General features: G+C 34.4%; 1 protein-coding gene across 4 annotated transcripts in view; it reads right to left on the reverse strand.

Annotated features, from left to right (window-relative positions):
* Window positions 1–24,172, reverse strand: part of dac (dachshund) — a 112,797-nt gene that overhangs the window by 38,479 nt on the left and 50,146 nt on the right. For all 4 annotated transcript variants that reach the window (XM_064358791.1, XM_015979175.2, XM_015979176.2 and 1 more), the window contains 2 exons: window positions 23,368–23,592; window positions 8,540–8,623 (listed from right to left, as the gene is read on the reverse strand). In XM_064358791.1, the coding sequence (XP_064214861.1) occupies window positions 8,540–8,623; window positions 23,368–23,592 (309 nt within the window). The remainder of the gene's footprint in view (window positions 1–8,539; window positions 8,624–23,367; window positions 23,593–24,172) is intronic.

Raw genomic sequence — 24,172 nt, forward strand, 5'->3', positions numbered from 1 at the left:
ACTTGGAGAATGTTGTTCATCTCGCGTCATTCGCAAACGTCTTACTAACTTCCCTCGAGTTTTGGAATGTCTGCGATATATGCTCAGAGAATGTGTTGATGACATATTTGTCCCTTCTGAATTAATACCTGGACGTGAAAAGAGTTGCTTCTTCGATCATTACGCCGACGGAATTAAACCAAAACTCTTTGATGCCTTTTTAATGAAGCAAGGGTCATTCCCGGAACACTATTTGCAATAAAAGCGCAACTTCTTATGCGACTCGCATTTTAACGAGCGATTAGAACACCGAAAAGCATAACAACAATAAATCACCAAGTCTAGCGAAATTTATTGCAGGTTTGAGCAAATGTGACAACAAGGACTGGTTTTATGCTTTTTATTGTTATTTATGAAGGCAAATTAATAAAACTTGCTAAAAGCAATTACACCACAAATTACATTTATTAGCGCACCGTTTCCTCCATTTCACGTTATTTACAGTAAAACCTCTCAGCAACGGACACCGGGGGAGAATCTCTAATTGTCCGTTGTCGGGAGGTGTCCGCTAATGAGAGGTGGGCAATTTTTTTAAATAAATAATTTTAACTATCTTTACATAAACTGCTGGGCTGGGTGTCATCGGTCATCACTGTAATTTTTTGTCCGTGTCCGCTATAGAGAGCGTCCGTTGTTCTTACATTATTTTCTAATGCTTTTGGTACGTTCCCACAAAAATGTGCGTTGTTAAGAGGTGTTTAAAATTATCGCCCAAAAATGTTGTGACTTCCAAAAAGTTGATTTAAATGTTTCATTGAGAAAAATGGTGCTTTGTGTGCTTGGAGCGCTTTTTACGGTCCATCTTGGGCGTTAATTGGGTCAGATTTTATGAATGTGTGCGCTCCCCAAACCGTTGCAACATAGTATAAAAATCAGGTATAATCAGATTAATTCGAGAGCACTCGAACGAAGAACAGGCCATTAAAATGTAATGGCACCACGCAATGTCTATATAAGCAATAAATAGAGCGGGCGGCCCATATGGCAACACTGTAATTACCACAATAGCCATAATCTATTTCAAACACGTAATATGACAGCATTAAGACTTCTTTCGGAGGAAGCCATTTAGGCTGCGTATCTGCATAAACCATCTTCCATATCCTTACACAGCTGTTATGTCCGTGTCCGAAAATGGTCCGAAACCACCAGGACATAAGAACGCGTGCTATTATACATACAAACTATCTAATCGACCCCTTTGTCTTACAATAAGACCTCGGAGGTCCTTGTTGCGCGCCTCCCTCGCACTGGTCGTCCTTGTCGTCGCGAAACGGCCGGGGGCTAAGAAGGCAGGCCAGACCTGGACACAGGAAGTTTGCATGATTCGGATTTCGAGCTGTGTCCGTTTAACACTTGGATGAGCCGCCCCTGCCCCCAATATCGGGCTATAATTACACGTCTGCCTCCCACCAATATTCAAATGTTGGACGTTTTTTGAGCGCGATTCAAATTGAAATTAAACCTTCCATTAAGCGAATGAAGCCGTAACAATTGAAACCTTTTGATTTTAATTGGTCATATGAAGCCGGTAATTACATCAAGTGAATTTAACACCAACATCGATATGCGTTTTGCTGAAACAGCCAGGTTTGATGATTGCAGTTATGTTTGCCTGAAGGGATTATCGCTCTTGGATGCTGTCTTTGACACATTCACGGCGCGCTATAATTGCACCCTACGACCCCAAATAACTTGCACAATTCGGAGCAATCACCTGTTTTACTGACCATAACTCGGTGATTTACTGCTTTGTCTTACTATTACGTCTGTCTGGATTAGAACTGCTCGGGATGATGGCGAGGGGATTCCGAAACGGATTATTCGATTACTGACACTTTTCGCTATCCCCCAGCGAGATATTTAAGAATCGAGACAAGGCAAGAAAGGGACGAAAACTCCGGATTTTCAGGGCTTCAGGAGTTAACTGTTTTTACATAATCGTACTAACAACGATTTATGTTGTTATGAGTTTATTCAAACGATTATTTTTGGGATTTAAACGAATATAATAAAAAATAACATTTCTATTTTTTTTGAGTGCCAAAATTTGCAAAATTACATACCTAAAAAATATACACTAACTCTAAGACCGATCTGATACTTCGAAGAAAACTGTTGTGCGAATTACTTAATAAAAATAAAAATAATAATAATAATAATAATAATAATAATAATAATAATAATTATAATAATAATAGGCCTAATAATAATAAAGAAAACATAAATAAATAAGTATACAAACTCTGTGGGGCGAAGTCTAGCTGAATAAAAATTAAACAATAAGAAAAATAAAAAAAATAACTGCAGAGAATACTAGAACAAAGCCTAAAATTAAAGAAAAAACAAAATAATGAATATGGAGATAGAAACTTAACTTAACAATTTAAAAATACTGACAATAAACAGTTATTTCTTCTCAACCTTGAACTAATTTCTGTAGGTACTTTCAATATAGTAATATGGACCTCTCAAAAAAGCACAAAAAAAATATAGATTTCGAAAAAAAATATGGTAATATTTATCTTAAATTAAAATTTTAAAGAAAATGTCTTTTTAAAAATGGATTTAAGTTTTACCATACTAGAAAAATAAAAAGTGGGAATAACGGATTCATTGTAAGTAGCGCATTTTTTTGAGATTTTATGAAATTACAAATTTTTTTGTGGGTCTGATAGTTATACTTAAAAATTGTGTGGTTTCCACTCAAGCAATAAAACGTTATTGACTCTTATGTTGTTAATTAAATTGATTTTATTGGCAAGGTAATAATAATAATAATAATAATAATAATAATAGGCCTAATAATAATAAATAAAAAAACATAAATAAATAAATGTACGAACTCTGTGGGGCGAAGTCTAGCTGAATAAAAATTAAACAATAAGAAGACTAAAAAAAATAACTGCAGAGAATACTAGAACAAAGCCTAAAATTAAAGAAAATACGAAAGAATGAATATGGAATATGGAAACTTAACTTAACAATTTAAAAATACTGACAATAAAAAAACAGTTATTTCTTCTCAACCTTGAACTAATTTCTGTAGGTACTTTCAATATAGTAATATGGACCTCTTAAAAAAGCACAAAAAAACCTAGATTTCGAAAAAAAATATGGTAATATTTATCTTAAATTAAAATGTTAAGGAAAATGTCTTTTCAAAAATGGATTTAAGTTTTACCATACTAGAAAAATAAAAAGTGGGAATAACAGATTCGTTGTAAGTAGAGCATTTTTTTGAGATTCTATGAAATTTTTTTGTGGGTTTGACATTTATACTGTAAAAATTGTGTGGTTTCCACTCACGCAATAAAACGTTATTAACTCTTATGCTGTTAATTAAATTGATTTTATTGGCAAGGTAATAAAATTTAACGAAGATTTTTAGTGTTATAAACTTCTTGGTGCTGCTAAAAGTGTTGATAGGAAACATTTAACGACTTTTTCGTTTGATAACTTTGTGCGAATCTAGCGCCGTAAAATGAACTGAATTATTATTTATTGTGTGTTGAATTAATATAAATAAGAATCGGTAGTAAGTTGCCCTAAATATGGTGTTAGCAAGTGTGAAAATTTACAACATTCAAATATAGATAAGAGGTTTGAAAGCCAAATAATGGGTTCTATAAACAAGCTAGTCGTATAAAAAAACTGCACAGCTACATACATGGCGCTATTTATTTTTCCATTACGTATTTAAATAATTGTTAATTTAATAAATAAGAGCGAGTCATAAAATAAACTAATAAAGTGTTGTAATATTTGAGTCGTAGGATTGGTTGGCGGCAAATTAAATATAAAAATAAAGCGCTCACATGATGTATGCGCATTTAAATCAGCAGCCCTCTCAATTATGAAAAACTCCACCCTTGATATTAAGAGAATTCTCTATTCGAGTGTGAAACTTATAAAATTCCGCAATTTGCGCCTCGAATGATGGAAAATAATATTTAATACCGTGCAGCCTTGTTTAAATTGAGAATGAGATTATCTACGGTCCATCGGCGAAAAATGACTTGGGGCTGTTTTTATAATTGCTCCATTGTGAAAAATATGATGTAGTCTTAACAGTATCACTGTTTGGAAATTCAGGCGCCGAACGCAAATTTCAGCCTGAAAAGGGTCCGTTCTGTATGAGCTTTGATGTTGACCAGTGCTTCTAATTTTATTCACTCCACTCTAACTCATTTATACAACACAAATGACCATTGGTCTCAGTAAATTACTTGTCAATTGCTTTCACAAAGCTCTGTAGAGTTTAATTTAAATGTTGGCACCCTCTCGTCACCGCTTTTAAGTGAAAATGCACTCCGCCCAAGAGCCGAACACAATCGCGCTGCTGGCCCAATATTTTGCGAAAAATTGGTCAAGAAATAATTAATTGCGAGTGCAGGGAAAATATAATTTTATGGTCTGCTAGTCGGTGCTGGAATTTTTAATGAATTTTATCTATAAACATAAAATCCTGGCTATTAATCAACATAATTAGGAAGTAACGCCTTGAGTTTCCAATTACTTGATGATTCTTGTGCGTTACGTGCGTGTTATTTCGGTTAATGCCATTGTGTCACCGATCGCATGCGATGACGATATCGCTGCCCGATACGATAAAATATTGTCATTATGGAAAAAAGCGCTTCAATGGTGGTTGAAATTGTTTGCGCGGTCTGGAGATTAAATAAATCCCGTTGTCAACTGGAGGGATCTTATCAATGGAAATATTTTAAAGTGTCAGGAGATATCTATAGGCTCGGTCCTAATATGAAAATATTAAAAATCCGAGTGAAATCCTTTTAAATGCCATATTAAACCGAATTAGCATGAAAATGGTCTGACAGCTGAATACTGCGAGGTTCTTTAAAAGAGAAAACGCCTCGAGCTCGCGTCTAGAAATGCACTGAAATGCTGAATTTCCATTCATATTCATCCCGTGTACCGCCAATTATTAGCGGGTTTGTTTGTTTGACTGAATTTGTATGCATGGAATAAATGATACTGCCGTCGTATCAGCGATGTATCGGCTGCCCTAATTGACAACACTCGTCATATGTTATAGTGGTTTGTGTGTAAAGTTCTCACTTAAAAATAGCCACCTGTAAATTTGTATAAACGCGCCTGATAAAAGATAAGAATAGGAAGAAGCGTAATAATAATAAAATAAACTGCTTCCGGCGGCGCTATGTTGCATAAACTAGACCGCTTGTAATACACAAAAATGGCTTTCTTTGGGTGTCTCCCAGTCACGCGTCCATTTGATTTCCTTTGAGGATAAACCGGAAATTAGATGAAATTCGAAATCAATATTACTTTTTCCTGAAATAAATTAATTCTGATTGGTGTGTGTCGTGTGCGGATTATTAAAAATCAACCGCTGAGTAAATAATTATTTATTCGGTCGAGGGTGAGTAATTTGAGTCGTAGGAACGGTTGCATTAGACTCCGGAAGTCACGTGCCGGAAACCCGACCGGAGTCAAACAAGAGACCATTAGCTACGACTGTCAACTCTGTTTCTTCTATTCATTATCCAGTTGTCAAACGGCGGTATTTGTGCTTTGCCAACCACTCTGACAGGTGGATCTGCGTCCAAAAACAATTGGAGTGAGAAAAAACTTTGCCAAAAGCTCTCAGCACACGTGTTAACAAACTTTAGAATTTTTTTCTCAATTATTCTTAGCAGTGTTAAGAACTAAAGTGGTGATTTTTTTCTCTTAATTTTTGAAATTATTTTTAATCGATGATAGAACCAAGAAAGAGACCAAGTTCCTCTACTCTTCCACATCAACAAAACTGAAGATATTTGTAATAGTCATCAAAATTGTGATTTCAGCTAAAAAATTAATCCGGCAACACAGTAAAAAAAATTCTGTAAGTCTATAGCCAGAGGGACGGCACAAATTTTTTTTAAAAAATTAATTTTGATTATTTGTCTTTTTGATTCGAAGTGAAATAATCTAAATTATCGCTTTTAAACATAAAGCTAACAGTAGTCTTGACCCAATTTGACGATTTTTTGGTTTGTTTTTATGAAAATTTTGCAAAAAAATGTATTTCCGGATAAAATAAACGTGTTTAAGTACACGAAAAACGCAAAAATAACATCATTTTCAATCCAATTCTATGACTTTTTTACGAATTCTTGCTTAAAATCCTAAATAATGGCGTTTTGAATTGAAATTATGCTAATATAAGGTAAAAGCCTAGCAATTTCGATTTAATAAATTATTAATTTTTCAAGCCGGTTCAGCCAAATTTTTGCGAAAAAATTGCGGTTTTATCTTGATAAACGGTCGAAATAATTGCGTAATTCTTGTGTAATTTTAACTTTTTCCGGTTAATTTTTTGTGAAAAATAGGCTAAAATGTATCAAAACTCAAAATAGTTTACTTTTTAATCCAATCTAGTGAATTTTTTTTGGCAGATTTTTCAGAAATTTAAATAGTAAAACATTATTTTATAAAATTCGGTGAGGAATTCTATAACTTTTCAATCTTTATTGGAAACAATTTTCTTAACTGAATTATGAAAAGTTGCACTTTTCCACACTCAAACTACTTACTAATATTAAAACTTTGAAATTTCTCACCGAATTTTACAAAATCTTGTGTCCAGCTCGGCAGAAAAACTGATTTTACTATTCATGACGTGTGTTTTGCTACACGTCTAAAATGAAAAAAAACACTATTGCACAAAAAGCTATTGACTTCTAGCTTATTTTAAACGAAATTCTTGAAAACAATGACGTTTTTAGTTAAACAACGGTTAAAAAAGCAAAATATTAAAATTTTAAACTCACAGGTTAGTAACTTTTCGAAAGTCTCGCTAAAGCAGTCAAAGAAAGCAAAAATAACACCATTTGCGACATAATTCTGCGATTTTTCTCCGTATTTTTGAATAAATTTTGCAAAATAATTGGGTTTCTAATTATTTCTCTTCGGACAACACATGCTTTTAGCTTGAAACTAAGAAGAGTTCTAACAAAATTTCGCCCAAAAAAAGGATTTTCAAGTGTTTCAGTGCTCAAAAAAGACGCAAATAACAATATTTTCGACCCAACTCAACAAATTTTAAGCAGTTTTGACTCAAAATTGCATTTGTGTGTGTAATTGCCACTAGTTCACAGCAATTAAAATAGAGATAAGGCCAGTTTTACCAAAGAGTTCTGTGTTGATAAGTTTGTTAAAAAAATAACGTTTCTGAGAACTTATGCGCTGTTTTGTATGCACCCTTATAATTTTTCTGTATGGCTGTTGGTTGTTGTTCAAAGATTTTTTAAATAAAAAAATAATCTTCTGAGCAAAAGCCAGACTTTTCGAGCTAGTTTTATATTTTTCTACACTCTTTATTTTTTTCTTTTATGTATGTGATAATAAAAGCTGGGACACGTTGTATTAATGTAGTAACTAAATGAAATAAAACTTGAGTTATCCTGGAGTTGAAGGCTGGGAAAAACTGGGCAAACCGTTTGGGATTTATTTGTTGTGGGGGTAAAGCGTGTCGAATTGTTAAGTCGAATTTGCGATAAGTTATCGTTTGGCATTGGTAATGCCTTCGGGTATGATTTATTTGTTCGGTGTGGCAACGACACGGCCTCTCATCAATCTAGCGCGGCTTTCCTGAGATAGCTCAGGACGATGACATCTTTGTGACGGACGACTCTCCGTTTCCAATCGATGCGCCTTGTTGTGACATCGTCGAGGGGCGAAATATAAAGTGTTCAGTGACTTGTAGGGAAACTTAATATGTCAACAGTCGGGCCATCGATAAAAGGGGTTGCAATAAGACAGTCGCATAATCGCAGAATTAAGTTAAAGAGTGCGCTCTCTAACGAGCGATAATTGCAGGAATCACTTGCCCAAGACAGGCTGAGTAATAGCCTGTTTAAAATGTGCACAACAATGCTAATAAACAACAATTAATTCATTTTTCATACGTGTTATTATGGGAAGAAAAATCGCTTAATGTGTGGTATTCCGACGAGATAAAAAGCGACCGGACGTCCGGAACAACACGGCAGACAGATGATAATTGCCGCTAATCGGTGTGAACGGGATAATTTATAGCCAACACCACTTTTCACAAATACTGAAACAGACCGGAAGGGCTGACTTACTCGCCCCCGGAGAAGTGGTACAAGTGTAGGGGTTAGGCGCTTATTGCCTTTTCTATTGCCGGTTTGACCTTTGCCAAATGCCAGTCTCGAATTACTGTCTCAAGACGACTCAGTATTTTGTATTGTTATGTTTACGAAATTTCAAAGGTCGCCAGAGCTTGTTGAATTTTCTTAAACCGCCTCTAATGGATCATGAAAGAATGGACTAATTGTTTATCGCGGCGAAACGTTCTCTAATTAAATAGGTTCGTTCGGTTTGAAAAGTTTCTTTCTATTCAATACCCACAGCACAACCACTCGAAAACTGTTTCAAATATTTTATTTTAAAACAATACCGCCACGAAACAATATTGTCTGGATCATAACAATGAATACGTATCGCTTACCTCGCATTTTTTGTTCGTCGACCAGTTGTCTTTCTAAGCTGTCTTTCACCTCTCTTTCCCGAAGCACGTCCATCTTCAATTCGGCTGAAACAAAGACACGCAATGATTGTTTGCAAACTGCTTACAATTTATTGTAACAAAACCATTTGTCGCAAGACAATTATTCTTTTATTAAACAATTTAAAATGAAAACAAACTATTTGAGTTTTCGTCGAGTAGTGTTGAAAGTGCGATTATCTCGTTACGAGCTCCCTGTAATAACCGAATCAAAAAACGCATAAAATTTGGGCCATAAAGCACATTCCGAGGCAATGTGAGACGTAGATGGTTACATATGCAAATTGGATCTTCTAACTTATTGTACACATCTCATAAAGAGAGAGACGTAACGCGATTTTATATGTTCCTTGAGCCTTGGTGTGCCCTAACAACGCGTCAAATAAAGTTATGTTATTGACGTTAAGAGAATGAGAGTTTCTGATTGTGCATTCCGGTTAGCGATCGAAAAATATGTTTTTTCTTGGCGAGAATGCACATCAGCTACTTTAACTTTTCGACTGGGCTAATCCAATTGGGGAGGGAATTTTTAAACGAGGGTTGTTATTTTTAAAGAACTTGCCTCATCGATCATAAGAACGCATTTCGCCAGCGGTGTTTCATAATTTTTTGATTAAATTTCAGCGAATGCTGTGCACACAAAGTCGGAAATAAGAAGTGAGCTTTTGCATTTCAATATCAAAAAATATTCAAATATTTGCACAAATGATTATTCCATTAAAATGAAATTTGCTCAGGTATACAATAACTCTGTGTTTTATTCAAATGCTCCCTCCGTTTCTGCTCGATTGAACAAAAACATTTCTGCTCGGGCGCCTGCCGCTATTTTTACGTTTGGCGGATAATTGCGCGCAAGAAGTGTCAGGTGCTGAATGATTTATTTCGTGTAATTAGAACTTTAAAGATCCCCAGAAGACGGTGTCTAATAGAAAGAAATTGATTCATTGCACCCACCGTTCCGGCTACAAATTCACTGACTGCTTTCTTCCGCTATACACAGATGAATGCAATCCATTTATCATCGCTGTTTTGCGGTTGATAAAGATTTAGTTACATTTTCTTCCATTCAGCTTGTTAATTCGAACGCGGGGAAATTTTACATTATCATTTTTTCATTATTTATTTTCTTTTCAACGCCATACACCCCAAACGGAAAACAACCAACTATCCATTATCCGCAAGAATTAATTGTACCGAGCGCTCATTACGCAGATGGTAATAATTGTGATAATTGTGCCGATGAAGCAGATGCTCGATTTATTAAATTGACCACGAAAACGTTCACTGTCGCAATTACAGCTTTTTGATGTAATACCGTACCGTACTTCCTTGATGAGCCAAACCAATAAAAAACGGCCCGGAATTAGCCGTTTCCGAATGCGATATCCGGAATTAATTTCGCGGGAGCTTTGGAAATCTAATTATAATTCAAGTAGGGGATATCAATTACATCTAATGTCACCATTAACTAAATTATTCATATTTAATTGGATCCACTCATCAAAAAGTTGGCGACTTCTGTTACAAATTATAAAATATTCAAGAATTTCTTGCGGCGAAGCTTCTCATTTCTTTTTAGTGTTATAGCGGAGCATATTGCATCTTTTCTTTGTTAACCAATAGTGGTCCTTAAGACGGCAGTTGTTAAGAAAAACGAGCCTCTAGAAAAAACCCAGTCCCAGATTAGCTATTGTTCTCAGGTTGGGGGGTGATAAGAGACAGGGTGAATAAAAAATCAGCTTATTGCTAATATCAGCGCCCGCAATTATAGTAAATTGCGAACCAACTTGTTCCGTGCGGATTTTTACTGTCTACAGGGATATTATTTTTTATTTTATTGCTAATTGCTCCTTAACCGTTTCAGGTTTTTTAACATTTTTAAATATGACCCCAGAGGGGGTGCGTCCAAAATACCATCGTAGAATTAATTAATTGATGAAGCTGTTGGGGCATGCTTTTAAATTTTGATAACTGAAACATTTCAGAAATAGAGTTGTGGAGTGTTGCGTATTATCTGTAATTATAGGTGTAATTATGCTAAAGCCGAGGTTAAAGCAAAACCGCCCACTGGGTAATAAAAATTCATAAGTCTTTAGAATGCTAAGATATTGACAGGTGGCTAAGTCAGTTACGTTTCATTGTTGAACGTAACAATACAATTTTTAAGGCTAAAGGGAAAATTATTTTTTATTTTTAGCGACATTTTAAACAATTGGAAATATTTGTCATTTTTTTTTGTTAAAATTCTAAAGAATTATTAATAATATTTTAAAAAACGTGCAGAGGAAAGATGCACTGTAATGATACGAAATTTTATTTGTTACTAATTTATGTGTGTTCCTTGTTCATTGCTCAAAAATGGAAAAAATAGATCAAAAGTAAACGCTTCACTGTTCAAATAACAAGACCACATTTTTTTTTGGTTACTTGAAATTTATATTTTACTTTAATTTTTTTCCAAAAATAGGTGATTAAATAAAAAAGTGTTACAATGGCGCAAATTTAATTACAATTCTATGAGAAAAAAACTGTTCGTTTCCGAAAACAGTGAATGGAAAAATACATTTTTGCAAAAATAAGCTTTTGGGTTTCCTGTCTCAACATCCACTGATTAACGCTAGTATCAAAAAACGGATCCCTCATTTCCAGCAATAATCGTGTAATTGCCCACAATTTGCGCTTAATTTCTTGGCTTATTTGAAAATAGATGAAATCGGAAGTGGTTGGTTCAGTTTGAGGATTTCCTCTGAATCGGCATCATGAATGCATTAACCGCAGTCCACAGGTAGTCAATTACATATCCGTTTACAAATCCACACGAATCAAACAGACATTGGCACTTGTTGCTCCGAATATCAATTCCCTATCTGTATTTGATTATGGAAATGGACTGAACATATGGGCCTGATACGGCTAAATGATACATTACATTTGTATCACAGTGGCACGTCAAGTGCTACATTTTATCGCACATTCGTTGTTTATTTAATTATCACAGTTCCACGTTTCGCCCGCGCCTAATCCTTCCATTAGCCCGAAAGTTTTTCGTTGCGGTTTGCGGTTGGGCATCTCTGAGTAATTCCTCAGATATGGCGAATTATCCTGTACATGCATTTGCGCATATTAAATCAATGTAGCAGACGACGTAACATACGAATGCGATAAGAAAACAGCTATTGTCAATACTTGATATTTCGCATTAAAAGCCGTTTGATGCTAATGGAATACTGCACAGTCCAGGTGCCGATCGAGTGCTATTTATCACTTATCAGCGTTATTTCCGACTGATTGTTTGGGCGAGAATAAAAGCCAGAGCATTAAAAGCTTTAGATTAGTAATGACAATTGGATGAGGTGCCAGGGAATACTCGAGGAGCTAATGGGATTGAAACGCTTGACGAAAAACTACCATGAGAACCCGACTGGTCGTGGGATTAACTTTTTATTTTCGAAATTGGAAAGATTAAGCGCTTATCTGATGCCAGTGCGAATTTCGATTTCGTGCGGGTGTTAATTATTACACAATTAAGATGCGAATTTCTCTCAAACACTCGCTGAATTATTTTCTTGGTTTTTTCATGTGGGAATCGTGCAGCTTCCCTCTCACGGTAATCTCATCCTGTTTGTGATCTGTCATTAGTAAAAGCGGCTCATTTCCATTCATCAGTTTTTCAACACTTGCAAGTGTGTGAATTCCTGAGTGGTTTTGATGCTTAAATGCTCAAAAACGTAGCTCCTTTAAGGGCATCGCTGGCCAGGAGTAATGTTTTAATTAAATTATGTAAATGTAGCAGGTGCGGTACATTGCAGCATCCCTATATGGGTCCTGCTATTATATGTAAATGTGACACCCGCTAATGAGGTTAGTGCAAGAGATACAGATCCCGAGATCACCACATCGGCCACATACCCAATACCAACCGAATAAACCAAGCGAGCTGCTATCAGCAGCAGGTATCAGCGCACGAGACTTTATCTTACAACTTCATTAAAAAGCGGCTTAAGTTTTCCAACTATTTATTTTATTAGAGCGTCGCTCCGATCGTTAATGAAGGGCGAAATTTCCGTTAATTGTTTGTTTGGCGAAAGCCATTAAAAAAAGCGAATTTATATGAAAAGCTGGACGTTTCTGTTTGTGCAGGTATGCAGGACCGTCCATTAGTTTTAGTGTTGTCCATTAAGTTGAGCAGTCCGCAGTATATTAATAAACATAAAATTGAGCCACTAAAATGTGTTTATGCCGATGCGAAATACCTAATAAAGTCCAGTACAGTAATTTAATAATTTTCCTCGAATCGCGCTTAAGTAATTGCGTCTTCTGGAAAGTAAAATATCAAAAATTGCGTATAAATTACAGAAATTGCGCTATTACCCGCTCGATTGATTAGACGGAATAAAACATGACTTTGAATTTGATCACGATCAAGGCGAGCCTATTGTGATGGTATAGATTTTTGTCCGTGTGCAATCATTTCGATGACCGAGTTGACCCGGACAGAGAACTGCACTGAACGCTATCGCCACCATAAACTTTAAGTACCACGTAAAGCTCTTTGCTCGCTTGTAGACACGTCTTGACACATATCCAGGATATCGCAGTCGTGTTATTTACCGAACCGCTCCAAGGAAAGCACTTCTGCAGGGGATATGGGCGCGCAAAATAACAACTTGCCGCAAAAAACCGTTTAATTGTTCAGTAATGCAAAATTATCTTAGATTTACCAGAGATTCACGTAAGGATTTTTCCAAGGATAAACGCCTATGTTTCCCAGGAATACTTAAATCCGGCCTTAAAGTACCAATTAAAATTGTAATTTTCTATTAACACCTGCATATTTTTATATTAAAAATCTTCAGAATGAAAACTCTTGAGCACCTAGTTTATATTTTAGCTCAAATTCTAATCTTGACCCGATGAGCTTTTATTTTTAACCTGCTTTTTTACTAACAGACATGCATAAAACCAGAACGTAAAAAAATAGAAAAAGTCGAGATTTTTCTTCTCACGAAATTATACTACTTGTTTTACCTCCTGTTTTTTGTTTTAAAATTGTCTTAACTCTGCTTGTCTTAATTCTTGTCTACACCAAGACAAGAACAAGAACAAAAGAACATTTTTTTTGGAACACTGTTTCTTAGTTATGATTCTAGTAATTCTAGTAACATAATATAATATAATAATAATGGTAAGAGTCTTTATTGAGAACGAAGTTTTGCCGAAGCAACTCTAACTTAACCCAATACAAAATAAAACACAAGTGAATAAAATAATAATTATTATAATCATGTTTAAATAAAAAAAGAATAAATGTGATAAACAAAATAAGAACAAAACAAAAAAAGAAAATGAGAATGAAAAGAGGAGATAATTGGAAAAAAAAAGATAAAACAGTACATTTCAATGATATTTTACCATTAAAATCCAATTTTCCTAAGAAAATCTTGAGTTAACTTCAGACTTTTTTTGTTACTTCTAGATTTAAATAGGTAGTTAAAACCTGACTTAAATTAAAATTTACAACTAGAGTCTGCTAATCTAAGATATTACTAATCCGTTTAGTTAATCCAGTTTTGACTACAAACATATTGTCTATTTTTTGAATTTTGTTAATTTTATTTTATTTTGTTTACGAGTACATATTTGGAGTTCTTTTATTTAAGAAAAACAAAAAAAAACAAAAAAGAAGAAAACGTAAAGCAAAGACAAATTTAGTTAAAACTACTTTGTAGTATTAACTGAACAAATTAGTAGAAGTATGTTTAGTGAAAACTAGAAATATTTGTTGTTTTTATTAATTCTTCTTTTAAATCTAGAATTGACTCTGTTTTTTTAGGATCAAGTTTTAATGATAACATTTAACCACAGATTTATTATTTATATTTATCGTCATAGTTGTTGTGACATTTTTTGGCATACAGTATAAGTAAAATATTTTGTTTTTAGAAAAATCCTGAACGTACTTGACACAGAACAGTACATTAATTTTTATTTCTCGAATTTACCTAAGTCTTTGGAATTTATTTTTTATTTAGGAAAAAGTTTACATGAGACACCTTGTATCGATACATTTCATTCTCATATTAATTAGGTTTCACACCTTTTCGATCAATAACTAATTAGTGTAAGAAGTAGTTGAACTATAGAATAAAATTATCAATTAGATCTATTAGTGAAGCAGAATAATTACTGGCAATAATTTTTACAGTTGCATACCTAGGTAGTTAATTGAGACAGTTAATAAATCAAGTACTAGATCGGTTTCACACGTTTGTATGATTTATATTTTTATCGTACACTTGAAGCCAAGTCGTAAATTTAAGTTGATTCCGAATTTAACTATTTTATAGCTCATTTCCCGAAAGCCATAAGAATCCGTAATTTACCGCCGTTTAAAAACATTTTATGTTGCATTAACCATATAAGGATAAAAATAAATAGAAAATACGTAACTCTGAAATTGCTGTATAACCGAGAGTGAGGTATACCTCAAGGCACCGAGAATACAAATTAGGAGTGGCTTTTGTACGTAAAGTGAATTTAAATTTAAACAATCATCTCCAAAAACCAGTTTGTAATTTTACTTTCTTCTCGTGAAAAAACTTTCAAGGACAAAAAAATACGTTTAGTGAGTTGAGGAAAATTGTATGGTGGTTGAGTAGATGGTTGTTATGGGGCGTCGATAATTCGAAAACTAGTTACTCTAAGCCCTGCACGAGGAGTTTACTTAACATAACATTGCCTGGCACAGCTTTGAATTAATTGAATTATTGGACCGAAAAGAAATTAATCTTGTAATGTGTAGGGGGATTCTGTAATAACTCGGTACAGCCGACCTGTTCGCCAGCTCTTACACGACTCACCACCAGCGTACGCAAACTATGCAAGATAATTAAGACACAAAACGGTAATTAAGTTAACGATCAGCACCTAAAACATAAGTTAGTGCGGTGGTTTGCGTTTGAAGTTAATGAGGTGGTCGATTTAATTAATCGGATGTGTGTCTGATAATCGGGAATCGCAGATTGGGCGACTGTTTCAAAGTGTGGCATTGGAATCACATCGCTGGAAGCTGTTTGGATTACTGAATCTCAAACCGGGACCGAATCGGCGGCGGTGTTGTTGCTCTTAGTTCTTGCCCCAAGGCGCTTACTTAGGCTGCCTCTGAGCTTTACGCCGCCCCGATTCAAACACAAACACGATAAACACAACCAGTTTCATAGTTTATGCCATTCGGATGCTAAGCGATTTTAAAACACAACATTACAAAAATTAAGTTAATAAAGTTCGGGAATTTTTAAAACGTAAAAGCAAAGGCTAGTTTGCATTAACTTTGCTGCAGTATGGCTTGAAATTGCACCTTCTAGAATGAGTAGGGACCGGATTTTAGGAAACTTTCCCAACAAGCAATTTTCTTAAAACTCGAAATAAATTTGTTTTGTTAAAAATGAAAATATTTGACACCCTTTTTATTTTTTAAGTTTTAAGCATCTGACTGTTGTGTTTAACCACCCTAATCGAAAATATATTTTTTTCAAATTTGTTTTTAATATTTAGTTTAAAATCATTACATTCAATTTTTCAGTTTCAGAATTATTTCAGTTTTTTGTTTCTTAATTTCCTCATATTTCATATTTATTTTGTAATTTTTTTAATTTTTCGTGGTTTTACTGTCTGTTCTTACTTTGCAGTTTCATAGTTTTTTAATTTTCACTTTTTCAGCCACATAGGTCTACAGAATTTAAATTTTACTATTTTCTTGTTTTTTTTTGTATTCCACTTTTTAAGTTTTTCAGTCTCTTAGTGTATTGTTTTCTTATTCAGAATCTAGTGTTTCAATCTATTAATTATTCTTTTTTTCAGTCGCTTAGTTCTCCAGAATTTCACTCCAAATATTTTTTAGTTTTTTGTGTTTTTTTTGTGTTTTCAGTTTTTCAAATTAAAGTTCCTGTCAGTTTTTGAACTTTTAATTATATTAATAACTTTTAACGTTTTTGTATTAGCCTTGATTTTGGAATAAAAAAATAATTTACGTAAAAGTGTCAAAACTGCAGTGTTCGCCAATTGTTAACTTTGAATTAAAACATGTGTTTATTTTAGTTATTAATTCTTCTAAACCGACAGTGTAGATTTTAATTAATTGTGTAAAAGTCTTACTTTTCTAGGATTCTATTTTTTTGTGAAATGAATTTAAATAAAAGTAAGTGTGTTTCCGTCAAAAAATCACATTATTGCAAAAACTAAGCAGAAGCGCTCGTTTTATTCGCATTCGTCCCAGAATTGAGTAATTGACCAATAGAAATATTAAAATCACCTCCTACTTGCTTATCTGGTGCACAAAAAATTGCAAGACGATTGAAGCGTTTATCATTGGCTGTGGGTGGGGGACTGCACTCCCAACTGTAAGACGAACCAATCATAGAGCATTCTGAATTAGGCAAAAAACTGTCGCTTGATTATTTAGTAAATGTCGGCCAAACCAACTGAAATTTCCCTGTTTTCTAAGAAAATTTCACGTTTTCTTTTACACTTGAGTTCAAAAATCGTGGATAAATTGTGGATCGATTTGTTTTTGATAAAGTTTGATTCTCGCAATTGTTCGTTTTCAAATTTAGCACATACTTAACTGTTTCACAAAATTCTAACAAAAATGTACCAAATTAGGACAAAACTCTTGTATTTTTCTAGTTATTAACTTGGGCATGAATTATATTTTTGTTTTGACAATTTAGTGATCAATGAAAAGCAAAAACAACTATTTCTTTCTTTCTTTCTTTCTTTCTTTCTTTCTTTCTTTCTTTCTTTCTTTCTTCCTTTCTTACTTTCTTTCTTTGTTTCTTGCTTTCTTTCTTTCTTTCTATTTCAACTTTTTCCACTTCCTATCTTTCAATCTCATATTTTTTAAATTTTACTCACAGTATTTCGGCGTTTCAGTTTCTTAATTTCAAAACTATTTCATATTTATTTTCCAAATTTTTCTGTTTTTCGTTGTTTCACTGTCTCATAATTTAAGTTTTTTGTTTTTTTTAAGTATTTTTGTATACCAGTTTTTATTTTTTTTTAGCTTTTCAGTCTCTTAATGTATTGTTTTTTTTATTCAGGTCATATTTATGTGTTACTCTTCTTCTGAACCCTTGCAAATTTTTTTTTTATTATTTATTTATTTATTTATTTATTTATTTATTTATTTATTTATTTATGTATTTATTTATTTTAGCCAATCTACTCTTGGAAAATGACTTACTTTAACACTCTGAAATTTTAGTAAATAGCATAACAAAATTAGAAACACTTGTTGAACTTTTCTGTAGTAAGGACTAATAAAACTAATAGAAATATTTGTTTTTGTACAACCTTTTTTGGCACCTAAAAAAAGTTTTTAACTTTCTAAAAATCGAGTCTCTACTAATGAGCTATAAAAGAGTGTTTACGCTATTACAAATAAATGAGACATAAAATCATCGGAGATCAAAGAGTTAGTTCCCTTAAGCGATACACGACAATAATACTTTAAATAATAATGTTGTTGGATCTAACTGTTTAGATCGTGTAAACTATAATCTTGGGTGGGCGACAGTGGACAGTTATGGTATGACAAGCAGTGTAATGTTAGTCGCAACATTGTATGTCTGATTTATAGGGTTATTTTGTTGAAAAAAAGCAATTTATAATGTTATTGTCAAAAATTAATTCAGTGTCTTAAACAGGTTCTTTTTTCTGGTACCATTAATGGTCCCAAGCAATTTAGTACACTATAATAACACGGTACGATTGATTGGCCAGGTTTCAAAAATAATAATCGTTTAAAATTGATCGAGAATTTCTTTGAGGCATTGTATTTGAAATTAGTTTCGAATTATTTAAGTCCATCTGGCCCGGCAATAATGCGATCGCCTCTCGCAACTTATTTGCGTATAAAGTATATCATGAAAAATTGTTTCGTAGGCGGACAATACAAACGGTTGCTAGTGGCTACTTGAAATTATCCGCTACCAATATTTGCTTCATTATTAAAATCCGACACACAATCCACATCTTTATCCTTGCGCGGTATTAATTGGGAATTTTAGTTTGGTCAGGCCGAAGGCGCGGACATAAATCCATCGCAAGAGCGCGCCATTTCCAACTGCATTACGATACTTTATGCGCATTTTCCACTCGAAAACGGGAGATGATGATGATGACGATGTGCCTCGCAATTCCACTTTTATTCGCCTTCATGCACGTTTTTACCCGATATGTATCAATTAAACCATTATGTTGTCATTACAAATCGTCGGTAATGATACAGGTGGTGTTCATAAGTCATTGCCGCGGCATTCATTCAACTTAATAAGCGACTTTTGTTTCCTGTTGTGTTTGATCAATTCGATGTTACCGTTCTTTTTACATCAATTTCAGTAATTGAACCATGATTGGCCTTTTTCGGATGTTCCATCAGCGCGCATTTGCACATCGAGACAGTAAAAAGTCCACGCCAGTCGCACGTTTATTACAACTATCACGCTATAAATACGCTAATATACATTTTAAATTGCGGTGACAACACTTAAGTGCTGTTCGCCTTGAAGTTTATAACGCATTTTTCAAAATTGCCATAAAACATTTTCGGATTTTTTCGTTATCGTCGGACAAGACTAGAACAAACTGGAATAATGTATCGCATTTTTAGTGCAGAATGTGTTGAAGTTTGTGCAGCAGACGTCACTAATTATGGATAAGACGGCAAAATGCGGCATCGAGTCTGAAAACACAACCTTTATATAACACAATGTAGACCCTCTGCAGTCATTAAAAGTTTACAACCAATGTTGCTATTAGCGTTGTTCTTTATGCCGGTATCCGTCCGTGCATTCGGCATTAACATTGCTCATTTAATGCCCTGGTGCATTTAAAAATACGACGACAGTCCCCTGTATTATTGGCGCATTCATAAATTTACGATATTAATAATAAAACCGTAATTTATTGCAAGTTTTAAAATTCCTCTTAATACGTTTCGCTTAATACGTTTTTAAATATGTTATACGCGGAATAAAGCTCGGCCCTAACATATAAAACAAAGCGTTTTAATCGGAGTTGTCGTTTTTCGATCGAAATATGCAAAAGTTGCTGGTATACCACCTGACTTCCAGACATGAAAGCCTTATAATTTGGTCTCCGTTCTGATTGTTGCATGCATAAGCGATCAACACAGTCGTCCAGGCGAACATCCGAACAGAAATCGACGCGAATCCAGTAAAACGTGTTCGATCGGCCGCACTCGATGGTCTACCATATCAAAATAGTCATAATTGTTCCTTCAGGCTCGTATCACCGATATAATCTTATTTAGTCCGTTTGAACGCATTATCTCTCGTCTGAGACGAATTTTACCAATAATTCCTCACCGACCTGATCGTTATTCAAGCCATTCCGCCAGACGCAAAAATCCGACAGCTGTCGACAAAATTATAACATTACGGACGACCGCGACCACTATTTTTACTATTTTTTTTATTTCTAAGAAAAACTAGCAAAATTCTCTTTGCGGTTTTGCATTTTTAAATCAAAGAATTTGGTATGTAAAAGAGCCAATTTTTTCAATAGAAAAATTAGACAAAGTCCATTTGAAACCACACAAAACTTAAAAAAAACGACTTCTTAATCGAACTGTAGGCTTTTATTTGTCGAATTGCATTATTTAGGCTTTTCATCATTTGAGTCAACGTTTACAAAAAGGTCAGGTCTGTTTGATGCAAAGACGATATCTTGTAGGCACAGCAACGTAAAGAAAGAAACGTTAGGTTGCAAAAACGTTATTTTTATCGTTGAATTAACGCAAAAATGTATACGGAAATAACGTTAACGTTTTTTTTACTAACACTTTAAACGATTTTGTAACGCAAAAATATAACGTAAAATTATAGAAAATATTAAACCAATAATCAACGTCAACAAGCAACGTTCTAGAGAAGCTGTTTCTATTCAGATAATTTTATTCTATTATTTATTTCTATTACACTTACAAAAACCGAATTTAGTTTTTTTTAAACGTTAATTATACGTTTAAAGCAAACGTTAAAAATTGGTTACAGGAAACGTAATCATACAACCAAATAACAACGTTGTAAATTTCAACCTACAACGTTATATTAAGCATTTTAACGTTAAAAAACCTTAGATCTACGTCTGTGTGCTGACTCTAATGGAAAGATATCTTCTTTAGTAACAAATTTGGGTTCTGCTTAGGTCGGAAGGTTGGTTGCAGGGGAATGTGGTGATATTAAGAAAAAAAATTGATATTGATATAAAAATGTAGCTAGAAAAATTGCTTTGGGCTGCATTACCTGCAGTTTTATTATCTTGTGAAGAAAACATGTGGGATTAGAAGATTTAACACAAGAGCAAAGTTTAACCAGTAATTCTGATAATTGATAAATGATAACAATTTGGACACCAACAAAAAATCATAAAACCTGAAGTCGGAGCACAAGACGTAGAAGAATTTTTTAGTACTTCTTCTGAAGTTTTTTTTTCCAATTTTATATCATTTAGAAGGTAGTATCATGAATGTATAATTAAACAATATTAAAAAAGTCGTCTTGTTTATTAAATATTTTTTAATAAAAGTACATACTGTGAAAATCGAAATTATGCTACAAAGCCGGACAGAGAGATGTAACTGAAAAATTTACCCTCAATTATTTCAAATTTTTGTAACGTCCAGATACTTGTTTTTTTTTCTATTAATTAACGTTGTTTTGAATTAATTCTTGAAAGCAGTTATGAAATGCCGTGATAGCGATCTAAATTTGCTGAAATCTTTGGGCGTTTCGGGTGTTTGCTTGCGTCCGTGTGGACGGACATAAACATCCCGCAGTTGTGTTTGCGGATAATTGGAATCGAGAAATTCGCCCGTAAATAATTCCGAATGTAAATGAAGACGTTTCGCCCTAACGATTCCATTCAAAATGCAATTTTAATCAGCTAAAGTGGTCGCTTCAAGTACCAATAATTTGCGTTAACACGGCCAGAGATCCGAGATGGGTTCGATAAAACGAGATAATATCGGCGATATCAGAGCGTGGATAGTTATAAGAAGACTTGCATTGCGACCACCACACACGATCTCCTCGTTTAACGGACATACGTGAACACGACTACATCGCACAGATTCCACCATTTTTGCTCGGATGGGATTTTTTCACAATCAGAGTAAATTATGAAATTTCGCGTGATCGTGCCAGAAACGAGATTACTGATATTATTCTTCGGTACACAACGTCCGTCACTGATGAACGTATATAACGCAAGATTTATACCAACACTTTCAATTTACTCCCTCGACACCACGTGAGAAATTTCTGGTATAATTTTCAAACATTCAGACGCGGAATTTTAACGCGCATCCTGCAATCTTCCATTGCCAGATTGGGGCGGTTTGTTACTTTGTCTTTAACGACAATATAAACCATCAGCTATAATAATTTAAATTTATGATTTAATTTATTGCGCACTGAACCGGCCTTTGTTCAATTACTAAGGCAAATGCTGGGTCAAGTATGCATTATTTCATTCCACAATAATTGATTTAATTTATAGAACAAAATTTTTCCGATGAAAAGTTCTGTTATGAAAAATAATATGTTGCTTCTCGCAAATTTCAACCTGCCCTAAAAAATTCCACCGTCCGCTGAAGAAACGTTTAAATTTAGTTTGCGTTCGTTTATCCGAATGCTAACAGTTTACGCTATAATAATTATGAAATATGCTCGAGAATTTAGTACGAAGATGAAAGTTTGAGCGGGGCGTAAGTTAATAAATGTTTTGGTGATTGCTCCCGAAATAAGTTTGGCGTATCAATGCTGGAATTTAGTATCTGTTAGTTGGTAACATTGATAATAGAAATAATAAAAGTGCCACCTACCTATTTAGATCTTGGCCTTGAGATAAGAAATGGTTTGCCAATTTTAGCTAAACTGAAAAAAGGTGGTTGTATAGTAAAAAAAAGGCGAGGAGTGTATATAGTAATTTCGTTTATTTTCAATTTTGAATTGTTAACATGTACATCACACATAAACCTAATGCTAGACGTCAGATCGAGTTCCGTTGGAAGGAAGTCGTCACTGAATTTTTTTGGTGCAGGGAAAATTTTGTTATATTCCGGGTAAATATACAGGAGGAGAATATATCAAAATTTTCGGATTATTTTAAATATATAAATATTTAAGTTAAATTAACTAATTTTTAAATAAACATCTACTCTAACAACACTGGAAGTAATGGCACATTACTAATAATATACTAACAACCAGCCGACAGAATAACCAAATTCCATCACTGAAACACCGGGTCAGGTTCAAACACACACAGATTCTTATCTGAGGCGTCCTTTAGTACTCTCAACAGTCGTCACTCTAACATTACCTTTGCTAGAAAATATCTGCTTCTATCCACAGATTACGCTTAAGTATGTACACCTAGTAAAGCTACTTATTTTTAGAGTACAAGTCGATATGTGCACTCGAGTGCCGTCATTTATACAAACTCAATACTAACTTGCTATGCAATCGTACGTTGGAAAATTCGAAACTTAAATTCACTACTCTACCAGCTCAGATCACGCAATTTTCGCCCACAATTTAAATTTCCGATTTTCCAGCGGCACTTTATGTATTTACAAAATATTACACCGAGTCACTCAATCATCAGAATTTAGCATTTTTGCGTAGCTGCTAGATACATATAGTACTGGGCTAGCGACAGCAGATACACCATGTTGCTATTTGTACCTTTCTCGTAGTTGATCTGGCGTTCCTGCTGGCGGGCGTTGTCCGCTGCCACCTTCAGGAGTCCCTGGATGTTGCGGAGCAGCGTCTCCGTCGAGGAAATGCTCGGGTCTTGACTAGGACCGTTGGCCGAAGCCACCGCACTCGCAAGAGTCGAATAGTTCAGGGCTGCCTGCTGGGAGTCGCCCCCGGGGGCCGCCGGGAGGGGCAGGTCGCCCTCGTCCATGTCTGCAAAGATTGAAAAAATTAATCAATAATTCATTTATTTAAGGGCATGCTTAACATTGCCTATATCTAAGCATTTTTTTAATTAATTTTTTTGGTTAACAAAATCCAAAAAATCCCTTTTAAAGTCTTAATTTTTTTCGAAGTGTTGCGTTTTTAATTGCAGTTAGTGCAATTCAGGTCACAAAACTCGAAATGATGAATGTTGGGTCGTCAACCGGCGATTCTCAAAGTGAGCCATCAAATCGAGCATGTCAGTTGGTCATCCATCTTGACCACAACATTAACATTCCCCATCTCATTTTCCCATGTCTTAAACAAACAAATTAGCCGGAGATTTTTTCGGATGGGAGTGAACATGGGAAGTGTGCACGCATGTGCAATCAAAAATGATTTATTTGGCGATGAACCAAACTTGTATCACTCGGCCCAGCCCAATCAACGACACTTTACTCTCCCGATTCCCATATTGATATATGCGAGAGATAGGCTTGGAAAATTAATTTCGCATAATGAATTCGCCGTAGAATAGACACGGCACCTAATAAATCCGCTCTTTTCTTTTAGGTATTATTCGGGAATA

The sequence above is a fragment of the Tribolium castaneum genome, chromosome 9 (assembly GCF_031307605.1).
Source record: "Tribolium castaneum strain GA2 chromosome 9, icTriCast1.1, whole genome shotgun sequence".
Classification (NCBI taxonomy): Eukaryota; Metazoa; Arthropoda; class Insecta; order Coleoptera; family Tenebrionidae; genus Tribolium; species Tribolium castaneum.